Source organism: Euleptes europaea, chromosome 1, assembly GCF_029931775.1.
Source record: "Euleptes europaea isolate rEulEur1 chromosome 1, rEulEur1.hap1, whole genome shotgun sequence".
Lineage (NCBI taxonomy): Eukaryota > Metazoa > Chordata > Lepidosauria > Squamata > Sphaerodactylidae > Euleptes > Euleptes europaea.
In genome coordinates, this window is record NC_079312.1 from 159,795,414 (window position 1) to 159,808,547 (window position 13,134).

Genomic DNA, 13,134 nt, shown 5'->3' on the forward strand with positions numbered 1-13,134 from the left:
TCTTCGAGTATGCCTTTGATTTTGAATCAGAAAGATGTATGGAAAAACCAATCTATTTATTCTAGTCATGTACATGCCACTAACGATCTCTTCCGTCTCTTTTATTTCTGGACCATAGAATTAGAAAATAAGCACAAAGTTGTAAACCCAAAACTAAGAAATCAAAGCAAAAATTAAACCTTTCCCATAACTATTAACCCTTGATGCAATTATTCAGTGTTACAATGACTACTATGTCATATTTACATTCTGTTGGCTTGTTTGGATGGTAATACTGTCTCCATTAAATAATCTATATTGCCTGTGCTGGTTTAGGTATAAAACTGCTTAACACATAATCTGCTACTGAGGTTGGTAAGTAAGAGACAGGAATGTAGAAGAGCTTCGTATCCCAGCCTACGGAGTAGCGAGTGCGGGGGTAGCAAGACAGCAGAGCATGCTCTATGCAGTCAGTGACCATGTAGAGATTGGGTTTGAATCCTTTTAAGACACCTTGAAATATACTGCAGTCTGTATGTGCAAAACATAAAACACAGGACAAGTTAGCAACACAGGAGACAATTTGACGTTCTGAACATTTCACTAAAACGGTCTTAAAAGGCCATTACATGGAAATGTACATGATGGTTCAGAACCGCCAGTGTTGGTCTGCGATTTCTTGGCCTCTGTGCTTCCCTCCTTTCCATCCATCCATCCATCCATCCATCCATCCATCCATCCATCCATCCATCCCTTTCTCTCACACACACATGCGTACACAGAGATAAAGAGTTCCCTATACAACACACACACAAAAGTTGCCCCCTTTTACTTACATTTCTCAAAGTACAGCTGCCCGTAGGATTCTTTGATGTCAGAAGAAACCTGACTCCACACATTCTGGAAGCTTTCTTCTACCTTGTTGAAAATACATGTAGTGAAGCCACTGGGCTCAATGATGCTGACTTGGACCCCAAAATCTTGGAGCTCCCGCCTGAATAGGAACCAAAATTTCCAGAAATGACATCTTCTGTGGTGGTGGAAAGACACAGCTGACTTATGACACCCCTGTAGGGTTTTCAGAGCATGAGAATGTTCAGAGGTGGTTTGCCATTGCCTGCCTCTGTGTGGGCTGAGAGAGTTCTGAGAGAACTGTGACTGGCCCCAGGTCACCCAGCAGGCTTCATGTGGAGGAGTGGAGAATCGAACCTGGTTCTCCAGATTAGAGTCCACGGCTCTTAACCACTACACCCCGCTGGCTTACCACACTACACCTCCTACTGATCCATAATAATCCTACTGATACTAACAGCGCATTCCTGAGCTGCTGGTGGCCGGAGACGGAGGAGAGGAGGCGCCGCTGCCGCGCCTCCTAAACCATTCCACGGCCGCCAGCAGCTCAAAAAAAGCCTTTGAAAGGCTTTTTTAAATCTTAAAATGGGGCTTTTCACCCCATTGAGAAAAGCAAGTCTGCGCCTGCTAAAAAGCAGGTGCAGCCTCGCTCTTCTCACCACCGGCGTATCCGGGGTGAAAGGGGACATGAGGCTGTCTAACTGCAGCTCCTCCCCTCCCAGCCCACCCTGGGAATGCCTCCCTGGATGCTGGAATGCCCCCAGAATGCCAGTGCTTGCCTTTACGCTGGCGGGATGCGGGCAGAAACCCCCACTGGAGTCCCGGGATGGCACTGCCACGGCAGTACCCAGAGACCAGCATCCGGGCCTCCCCGCCAGCATTGGGGCGACTAACGCCGGCATAAGTAGCCGGACGCTGGCACAGGGGGTCCTAATGCTGGCGCGGTCACTCCCTGACCTTCTAAGGGCTTTTGCCTTCGAAGGTCAGAAATGCACTGTATGGCATTCTAGGATGCTCTGCCACTGTGAATGGAACAACCCTCTATCTCCAGACCCTTTTGCTTAGAAATGGTGCTCCTCTAGGGAGAACGTGCAACTTCTATGAATGCAAGAATACAACAGAGGTCAAAGCATGATTACTTTTCCTTTGAAAATAAGTCAAGAAAGTGATCTCTTATTCAGTTTATAATTTCTATTCAGGTATTGCTAACCATCCCCACCCCCTTTAGCAAACAAAACTCTCCTAGAGGCTTACATCCCTCCTTTCAAACATTGTTCAAATATATTACAACAACAGAACGAAAGGTTGCAGTTGCAAAGTAAACTAAAAAAGCGCCAGTAGATTGTAACTCAGGTTCAACAGCTGGCACTTAAACTTTTCTTGGCACAGGAAATCCCTTCCTGAGTAAAAAGATCTTACCCAAGTGGTGAGGAGAAGGTCCCAATTGGTGGGACTGAATCATAGAGTTGGAAGGGGCCATATAGATCATCTAGTCTATCCCCCTACTCAATGCAGGGTCAGCCTAGAGCATCCCTGACAAGTGTATAGACAAGAGTATAGACTACTTCCTTTCTCCCTTTCATCATTGGTCAACTCCACCCAGGCCAGGTTAATGAGGACAACTGTTAATGAGGACAATTCCAGCCAGTTGTTGGAGAGGCATCATTACGGTTGCCAAGCTCCAAAAAGGTAGGGTTGCCAAGTCTCTCTTTGCCACTGGTGGGAGATTTTGGGGGAAGAACCTGAGGAGGGTGGAGTTTGGGGAGGGGAGGAACTTCAGTGCCATAGAGTCCTATTGCCAAAGCAGCCATTTTCTCCAGATGAACTCATCTCTATTGGCTGGAGATCAGTTGTAATAGCAGGAGATCTCCAGCTACTACCTGGAGGTTAAGCAAACCAGGCCCGTGAACGCACTAGCAACTTACCTCGCAATTTAAACTTGTCCAGTACTCAAGCATCCAACACGACTTAAAATTGCTGTTCCCACCGCGATGCCTTCCTCCGCTGTATTAGATCAAATCCGTATGTTTTCCCCTCGCGGCAGCATTCACGCGCCAGCTCGAAGGAGCATTGTGATTGGCTGAGGTGGTAGCCTGCTGCACATGCCCACTTGGTGCTTGAAACAAGGACGGCGATTGGTCCAGCATGGGCAGTGAGGCGGGCGGAGTGGGGGGAACAAGGACGGCGATTGGTCCAGCATGGGCAGTTAGGCAGGGGGAGTGGATGGTGGACTGGCAGCAGGAAGTGGACTGAAGACAGATTTTATGTTCGCACTTCAGGCTCCGGGTGAGGAAAACGTTTAATTTCTATTAATTCGCCGTATAAGCGAACGCTCTTCCACGGAGAAGTTGTGCTCTGGAGACGTCTCCGGAATCCTTCGGAAGAGATGAAGTGCGAACATGCAAGGAAACCCCGTAGAAATCGGAGCTGCAAACGCGAAGTGCGGACATGGTCCAGAAACAGCACGCAAGAACAATATAATATAAATACAAATATATTAAAGTGACGTGAAAAGGTGAAATAAGCAAAAATACCAACAGAACAAAATGCACAAATATATACAACAAAAAATTCCCAGCTTAGACAATTCAAACAATAGTCAGAAACTGATATAATGTAACAAATTCAAAGGTAAGTATTCAGATCACAGATCTTGAAAATGCTTGTTCTATATAATCTTGTATTTCTCTTTTGCAGGAAGAAGTAGACAGCAGGCTTGGGAACAAACATCAAGAATTAATCCATAGCTTCATTGATAGGACGTGTTGTCTAGATCATGTGACCACGTTTCACTATGGGCTTCATCAGCTATGCAATCTGTGCATAATAAAACATACTTATATTGACATATATTTATGACTAGTTATTTAACAAAAATATTAGTATTAAAACAATCATATTATACAAATCAAAAATATTTTAAATATAATATACCATTCTTACAAAAAAAAGAGGAAATAGAATGCACCTAATAGGTATCATTTCATAACGGACCAGACCAGCGAAACGTGGTCACATGATCTAGACAACACTTCCTATCAATGAAGCTATGGATTAATTCTTGATGTTTGTTCCCAAGCCTGCTGTCTACTTCTTCCTGCAAAAGAGAAATAAAAGATTATATAGAACAAGCATTTTCAAGATCTGTGATCTGAATACTTACCTTTGAACTTGTTACATTATATCAGTTTCTGACGATTGTTTGAATTTTCTAGGCTAGGAATTTTTTGTTGTATATATTTGTGCATTTGTTCTGTTTGTATTTTTGCTTATTTCACCTTTTCACTTGTCACTTTAATATATTTGTATTTATATCGTATTGTTCTTGCGTGCTGTTTCTGGTTTGCTTTACCTACTATACAGCACTGAGCCTTCCCTTTTTTTCCAGGACTACCTGGAGGTTGACAACCCTACAAAAGGGGCCTGGAGATCTCCCGGAAATACAACTCACCTCCAGACAACAGAGATATAATTTCCCCTGGAGATAATGTCTGCTTTGGAAGGTGGACTGCATAACATCATTCCCTGCGAAGGTCCTCCCCAGGCGACAATCACAAATCGGCAGAATTTCTCAACCTAGGGTTGACAATCTTAGATCATGTCCCATTTTGGACTTCTGGGCCTTTTCGTATAAAACTAATGGTGGCTACCAATGCAGAACATTGGAGAGTATGCTTTCTTCGAGGTGCACTTTAACTTCAGGGTTTCCCCCTCCTCTTTTGAGTCTTGTTCTGCTGTAGGTTTCTGAAAGAGTGTCTCTGGGCTGATGCAATCCTGAGCAAAAAAAATTAAAATGGGCTTTCGCAATGTAGGGTGGGCTTCTAGAACACTGGGAATGTTAAGCAGATTCATGTAACACTGGGTGGGCTGCAGTTGCAGTAAGTTTTTGTAACACAGATTGCAAAGTAACAATAGAGAGCAGGCAACAATATTGAAGTAATAGATGAAACAAACAGAAATACAATTTTAACCCTTTGAACAATGTATAAACTCGGAGAAAAGAAAGATTGAGTCCAGATTAGAGAAATGTTTGACATATTTTGTTTTCTTCAGTGGCAAATTAACTTCAGCACTCATATTATACAAGAGATGAAAGCTGAAATAAACAGTAAAGTAACTAGAATCTCATGTTAGATGTATAAAATTATCAAATAAGACCCTAGGAACAATATTAACATTAGAGTATTGAAACGAATAAATGCACTGATAACTGAGGGATGACCTCAGTTTTAAGGTCACATTTAGAAAATTTGATAGACATCTCTTTGTGCTTACAAAATCCCTCTGAAAACAAACTATTGATGCATGCAGTAAGGCTGGGCCCAAACCTTAAAGCTGTGCAGATAAAGACTAGTTTTGATTTTGTTTCTGAAAAATTAGCAAAGGAAGCTATCCAGTATATAATTGGTATCTGATTCCTTTAAAAACGAATAAGACATCTTGAACCTACCCTTCTTCTAAAGGACTCAAGCCAGGTCAAAATGAAATAAAACAAGACAAGTAAAAACCTACACATACCAGGGATTAAAACAGCTTCAGATTGCTTTCAGAGAACGTCAGCTTTAGACAACAACTGTCTACTGGAAGGGCAATCTAAATAGTTCAGCCTTACATGGACGTCAAAATTCTAACAATGTGGAGACATTCACAGGAAGGTTATTCCAGTAAACAGGGGCCACCTCTAAAAAAGATGTGATGTGGGCAGGTTGTAATCTAAGAGAGCAATCCTAAGGGTGGTGGATAAGCAGCACCTGGGGATGGCGCAACTGCGCCACCTCCTGAGTGGCTTCCTGGCCCAAAAAAGGAAGGCAAAATGGTACTTCCAACAACCCCCCCGAAAATTCCTCCATATGGTTTTATGGGGTTATGCCTGCCTTTTATGGGGTTATACTGGCATTGGCTAAAGGGGGGCGTTCCCGGGCTGAAAGGGCTTTGGGAATGCCTCCAGGAACACCCCTTTGATGCTAGTGTGAGCCCTTGTACCGAGAATACACTGCCGCTGAGACTGTGCCAGTGCCCTAGCCTCGTGATGCTGCATGGCTGCCCACATCCGGTGTAAGTGGCCCTTACACTGATGCTGGGGTCAAGCAGACTCCTAAAATGCTTTGCCCCCCCCACATTAGGATTGGGATGTAATCCATCTGCATGAACGGCACTCTAAGTAGGCCTTGATCTGATGAGTCTACACAAAGGAAGGCAACGGCAAACCACCTCTGATTGGCCATTAACGAATGGCTGTTTTTGCATTTTTTGTCCCTGTCCCATCTCATACCTTCCAATCCCGCATTCAAAAAATTGAACACATGGGGAGAAGGGACAGGGACAAACAAATGAGAAGGGGCAGCAGCAGCGGCTCCTTCCCCACCCGCGCCTCTCTCTCCCCCTCTCCCCCGCAATGCTGCTCATTTCCAGCCGACGCATACCAGCTTGTCTTTGCTGGGTGGAGGCATCGTCGGCTGGAAGTGCGTGGTGTTGGCGCCGGAAGGAGCTGCTGCCGTTTTGCCGCCTCACCGCTTTGCTGCCTCGCCACTTTACTGTGGGGCTCCGGGGTGCATACTATAGGCTGTGAGGTGGGCTAAGACCCTGGCTGGTGCTGGGGGAAGGCTGAGAAGGGCGTGGGGGAGAGGCGGAGAGAGAGGCATGGGTGGGAGAGAAGCTACTGATGTTGCTGCTGCCGCCAAGGATACAAGTGGGGAGTTGACCCGGGTGCTTAAACACACCATAAAACTCCGGCAGCTGTAGTGAATCAGCTGTAAAAATTCACCGCAACACAGCATTCCGATAACCTGGGGAAGATCCTGCATTGGGAGGGTTCATCCCACGGGTAGGCAACGGCCATGCATGTGGCCTTTGCAGATTCACTAAACCCGCAAGAGATTCCGGGGGCAAAATGGCCATGCGTTAATGGCCTTTATCTCTTGCCCTGAAAACCCTACAGCAGGGGTGGGGAACGTCAGGCCCGGGGGCAGTTTAAGGCCCACGAAATCATTTAGTCTGACCCTTCATGGGTCCTGGCAGATCTCTAGCTCAGAAGGATCTAAGACTGGTGATCCACCCCCTCCCGTGGTCAGAAATAGCCTCTACTCAAGGCAGATGTGAGTTTGTTTTGCCGAGAAAAGGAACCTTTTTTTCCCCTTGCAGAAGAGCCATTAGCTATGAAGCTGCTAGGACTGCCCAAGAAACTAATTTTAAAGTTGATAATTTTGTATGGCTTGCGAATGATGTTATAAATATCCAAATGGCCCTTGGTGGAAAAAAGGTTCCCCACCCCTGCTCTACAGGGTCTCCATAAATTGGCTGTGAGTTGATTGCACTTTCCACCAAGAGCTGGTAACGGCTCTACACTCAGGTTTGCAGTGTAAGAGGGTGGATTAAGTAATGCTCAAGTTATTTTAGTATAGATTTAAGGCCCAAATGGAAAATTGGGCCACATCCTCATTAATATATGTCTAGCTTACAAGTGTCTTCTTGGTCACACAACTTAGAGGGCAAAGTTCCACAGCAGAAATGGTGTCCACGTGTGTGTGGGTGAAAGGATTAACTTCTCTTCCGCAGGCTTATGCCAAATGGTTAAAAAAAATAGTTGGGACGTCTGATCATGAATCTCCCACATAAAATATACTTTGGCCTTTGGAACAATCATCTGCCTTTAATTTCAAAATGCAGAGCAGTTGCACAGATTGTTCTTGCTAAGAACTTGGCATTGTCTGTACAGGGATGGAGCAATGAATTCTGGCATGGAACTTACACAAAGGAATGGAAAACAGACTTGGAAAATTTGGAATATGTTGATTACTTCTGGAAAGTGGAGCATAATTCTGATGTTAATGGATGGAAATGTTTCTGTATTGTAATGGAATCTTACATAAATTATTAAGTAATATTTAAGGATAACACTTTTTTAAAAAAGAAGGAACATCTTCTGTAACACTCTTCCTTAATGACAACAGCCAAATTGTGCCAGCTGAGTACGGTTGCCAGGAAATGCCTGGTAACTGGTGAGAGGGCTGTGGGCAAGGATATGGGGGGCTGTGATGCCAGCTGCAGCATCACATCACTTCCACTAAAAAAAGGAAGTGACACAGGTTGCTCTAGGAATTGCCAGAAAGTCTGTGGTAAAAAATTCTATGTAATTTCTGGCGCTTCCTAGAGCTACGGCATCACAGGTTTTTAATTTGTTTCTCCTGCCGCCACTCAGAGCAGCAGCAGGCAATGGGAGCAGGGGGCAGGGAATCCCCTGCCAGCCATTGGAGGAATGGGACCCGGACAGCTCAATTTCCTCAGCCAGCAATGGGCAAAGGGCCACCACTGAGAAGGTCATGTGCTGATAACCATCCATCCAACCTCACATCTCTGTGTTAAAGAGTATACTGATACCTTCTCTTCTGTCCCCTATCTCAGAGATGATTGAACTTTTTGCAGCTACGCGTGGATGAGCCCTGAAACTGACACATGCCTCTCAACTGTGGAAATACCGGCTTGTAATTCTGGAAGTCTCTCATACACTCCCCGACAGCAACAACCCTAGCATCTATTTTAATTCAGTATTTCTCATGGCATCTGGGTCTTTGTACCTGGTGACTTGTTCTGAAGAGAGATCCTTGTCACTTAAGCAAGCAAAAGAGAAAACGGAAAGAACTGGAGAATTACCTGAGGCTGTCAGTGAAAGCTTCCACACCAAACTTGGCTGGGCAGTAGCCTCCTCCAAACAACGCCAACCTTCCCAACACACTCGACATGTTGACCACCCTCCCTCTGGCTCTTCTCACCATGGGCACCATGTGCAGCGTCACATCAATCACGCCAAGCAGGTTGACGTTTATGATCTTTTTGAAGTCCTGCTTAGTCAGCCATTCATTGGGTGCCACTGGCATAGCTATGCCAGCATTGTTTACCAAGCCCCAGAGCCCTGTGTGAAAAGAGAAAATAATATAACCGGATTTGTTTTTAAATTATTATTAGCAAGCAATGCTAGGAATGGTGATGATTTCCACAGTATTTGTGGGGTTAATTCTTTTGTGCTTTTATTTAAAAATAAATAAATTGTCCCCCGCCCCCCAATAAAAGATAAAAGTTTATGCAGGTGTCGTGTCTGGTTTGCTGGTTAATAGTTCAAAAGAATAGAACTCACTCCCTAACATTTTGTCTTATAAGAGTTAAAGGTTGTAAATCTCCTTCTATGGCTAATCAGTTTTTGCACAGGTGCAGCCTTGAAAATTGTCTAGTACAGAGTCTTTAATAGGGTGCGAGGGAGACTCTCTCGCTACACACCCTTTAATTGATGAGCCTGATGAATGGTTACTGGGCCGTGTTTGGGCTTACACTGTCTTTTTAAAAATCTACAAGCCAATATTTTTCTACGTACCAAGAGAGTCTCTGAATTTATAGAAACCACCACATGCTTTCTGGGTGACCTATTTCAGTTCCCTACTGGTAGGCATGGCTTCCAGGAACATTTAGAGTAAGGCCATTATGTTGCTGGCCCCATGCACATAGGTACAAAATAAGTTTGGATATTTTTGACTTTTAGGGATACTGTGGACTGACAGGCAAGTGGGTTCTACATCAAATCAAGCCTGAATTCTTCCTAGAAGCTAAAAGGACTAAACTGAGGCTATCAGACTTTGGTCACATCATGAGAAGACAAGACTCACTTGAAAACACAATAGCGCTAGGAAAAGTTGAAGGCAGCAGGAAAAGAGGAAGACCCAATATGAGATGGATTGATTCAATAAAGGAAGCCACAGCCTTCAGTTCACAAGACCAGAGCAAGGCTCTTAATGGCAGAATGTTTTGGAGGTCATTAATTCATAGGATTGCCATAAATTGGAAGCAACTTGATGGCACGTAACAAAGACACACCTTTGTCCCCCACGCATCCTTTCACCCACTCGGCTGCTGCAGCAACACTCTCTGTGCTGGTGACATCCAGGATGGTGGTCTTCAAGCGGTCGGATGTGGCCTTCTCCAGCTCTTCAGCCCCCTTCTGGGTGAGACATCCTGCTAAGACCCTCATGCCCTTCAGATCCAGCTGCCTGGCAAGCAGGTTCCCAAAGCCAGAGTCGCAGCCGGTGATGAAAACATACTTCTCGGTCAGGTTCTCCACTGTCTGTCTCTCTCGGTACCATCGGCGAAGGAAGTAGAGGCCCAGCAAGGCAGCCAAGAAGAACCACATGGCTCAAAACTGCAGGGAAGAAAGGGAAACTTTTTTATATATAAAGAAGAACAGAACAGGCCCACCTTTGTTTCAGAAGGATGAGGAAGGCAGATTACAAATGGTCAAATACATAAATAAATATTGTTGCTATTCTTGATAACTTTAATGAAACAAAAGTGGGTAGTTGGTCCCAGGGACAAGTGGAAAGTGATAGATAAGCTGTAGAACAATTCTGTTCCTCTGTAACTGTATTTAACAAGGGTGAGAACAGGGAGACATTGGGAGGAACAATTGGTAAATTCTTTCCCTCCAGGATTATCTCAACTCTCCAGGATTTCAGCAGGCTGATTTCTTACCCCTTCAAATGGGGAACCTCAGAATTCAAGGATCCAAGAACCGCCCCCCCCCCCCAGGAACCAAGTCATAGCCTGGCTAATTAATTAAAGGAATTGCTAAACTTTGCTTACCCTTTTCAGATCCTGTCGTGAGCAGATGTAGCCAGGTAGTGTGCAAAAGCACAGATTTAAAGATGATCCAAATGACCCTTTGGCTTTCTCAGTGAAAGCAAGAGGGAAATTTTCTCTTCGGTTTCGATTATTCAGCCCAAGGAAACTCTGAGCTCTTCGAGTTGGGAGAAACTCAGAGAGAGAAAACCACCACCACCCCACCCAATATCATGTGCCGCTCAGATGATTGAATTTATTCTCAAAAGGAGCTAATCTGGGCATGGCTTGTTTTCTACTTGCTATCCTTATAAAAAACCAGACTAACTTGCTCTTTGCCACTGAAGGTGGCCACTGAATAGACTCTCAAAAGTAATATATGAAGCATTGTGGTGTGGTAAAATAAAATGTTAGTATGTACTCTATGAAGAGCCCCGTGGTGCAGAGTGGTCAGCTGCAGTAATGCAGTCCAAGCTCTGCTCACGACCTGAGTTCGATCCCAACGGAAGTCGGTTTCAGGTAGCCGGCTCAAATTTGACTCAGCCTTCCATCCTTCCGAGGTTGGTCAAATGAGGACCCAGCTTGCTGGGGGGTAAAGGGAAGATGACTGGGGAAGGCACTGGCAAACCACCCAGTAAACAAAAGTCTGCCTAGTAAACGTTGGGATGTGACATCACCCCATGGGTCAGGAATGACCCGGTGCTTGCACAGGGGACCTTTACCTTTTTTAAAATATGTACTCTATTATTTGCTACTGTAAGGACATCATGCTCTTATGCTTAAAATGCAATCAGTAAATTTAATTAATAGTGTGTGTGGAAAGAATGTGGTATACTTTGAACTACTTGGGAGCACATAAGGTTGCCAGCCTCCAGGTGGTTAGCAAACAAAAAACAGCAATAAATTGCATACAACCAATTTTATCAGTAAGATAAAGAAGTGGAAGGAAGTGGAAGAACAACTATACTTACCTCTTGGACAAAAGGAAAATAACCTTAATTTAAGGACTAGAAATTACGCTCTATCTTTATGTGTTATTGCGTATATTGTGTATATAAATTGGACACCGTCCTTATAGTCATTTAAATGTTAAGGTGGATATGATTATGAAATACCACTCTTACTGATAAAATAGGTTGTGTGCAATTTATTGCTGTTTTTTGTTTGCTAATTAACTTTACAGCACGCTAACTTTTGTTTGCCAAGCCACAAGGTGGTGGCTGGAGATCTCCCGCTATTACAACTGATCTCCAGGCGACAGAGATCAGTCCGCTTGGAGAAAATGGCTGCTTTGGAAGGTGGACTCCATGGTGTTATACCTAGGGTTGCCAGTTGCCACCTCTGGGTTGGGAAATACCTGGAGATTTTGGGAGTGGAGCCTGAGGAGAGTGGGGTTTGGAGAGGGGAGGGACTTCAATGCCACAGAGTCCAATTGCCAAAGTGGCCATTTTCTCAAGGAGAACTGATCTCTGTCACCTGGAGATCAGTTGTAATAGCAGGAGATCTCCAGCCACCACCTGGAGGTTGATAATCCAAATTATACCCCATTGAAGTCCCTCCCCTCCCCAACCCAGCCCTCCTCAGGCTCCACCTCCCAAATCTCCAAGTATTTCTCATCCCGGAGCTGGCAACCCTAGGAGCACAGGTAGGGTTGCCAACCTCAATGTGGGACCTGGAGATCTCCTGGGATTACAACAATCTACAGACTACATAGATTAGTTCCACTAGAGAAAATGGCTGCATTGGTAGGGCTTCCAGGTCCTCTCTCTCCTCCGGTGGGAGGCTATGGGGCTGTGGCCGGGATTGTGGCCCTTTACCACTCAAACCAAGAGGAAAAGGCCCCTCGCGAGGTGGCACTTCCAGTTGTAAACCGGAAGTGCCATGCATGCGGTTTCTGCTCGCGAGTGCACATTTGCCCGCTGACCCTCAGGTGGTTGGTGGGCAGAGGGGCGAATTGCCGGGGGTTTGCCTGCCACCACTGGGCACCTGGCAACCCTATGCATTGGAGGGTGTGTGTGTAAAGTGCCTTCAAGTAGCAGACGACTTATGGTGACCCCTTTTGGCAGGAGACTAACAGAGGTGGTTTGCCAGTGCCTTCCTCCGCACAGCAACCCTGGTCTTCCTTGGTGGTCTCCCATCCAAATACTAACCAGGGCTGACCCTGCTTAGCTTCTGAGATCTGACGAGATCAGGCTAGCCTGGGCCATCCAGGTCAGGGCCATTGGAGGGTGGACTCTATAGAATTATACCACACTGAGGGTGAGGGCAGCAACCAGTGGGAGATTGTAGGGGGGCAGCATCCCAGGAGAAAATTAAAAATAAAAATAAAACCTCGGCTACTCACTGGAAGTTCTGAAACAGAGTACCTGGCAATTTGTAGAGCTACTCAGAAGTGACAAGCATAGCTCTGGCAATTGCCAGGAACCCTATGGTAAAATTAGGGTTGCCCATTACAGATTGGAAAATTCTTGGAGATTTGGGCGGTGGACCCTGGGAAGGGTGGGGTTTGGGGAAGGGAGCGAGTTCTATCATTCCATGGAGTCCACCCTCCAAAGCAGCCATTTTCTCCAGGGGCACTGATCTCTATCAACTGGAGATCAGTTGTAATTCTCTGAGATCTCCAGGTCCCACCTGAAGGCAGGCAACCCAATGCTGCCTCCACAGTGGAGGTGTGTTTTCAAGCTTCCATTAAAAAACAACAAC

General features: G+C 45.3%; 1 protein-coding gene across 1 annotated transcript; it reads right to left on the minus strand.

Annotated features, from left to right (window-relative positions):
* Nucleotides 1-292: 292 nt before the first annotated feature.
* Nucleotides 293-10,012, minus strand: LOC130482174 (retinol dehydrogenase 16-like). The gene is made up of 4 exons (XM_056854986.1): nt 9,694-10,012; nt 8,482-8,740; nt 816-973; nt 293-510 (listed from the first exon to the last, which is right to left on the minus strand). The coding sequence occupies exons 1-4, from the start codon at nt 10,004-10,006 to the stop codon at nt 293-295; spliced, it is 948 nt and encodes a 315-aa protein (XP_056710964.1). The 5' UTR covers nt 10,007-10,012.
* Between the last annotated feature and the right edge of the window lie 3,122 nt (nt 10,013-13,134).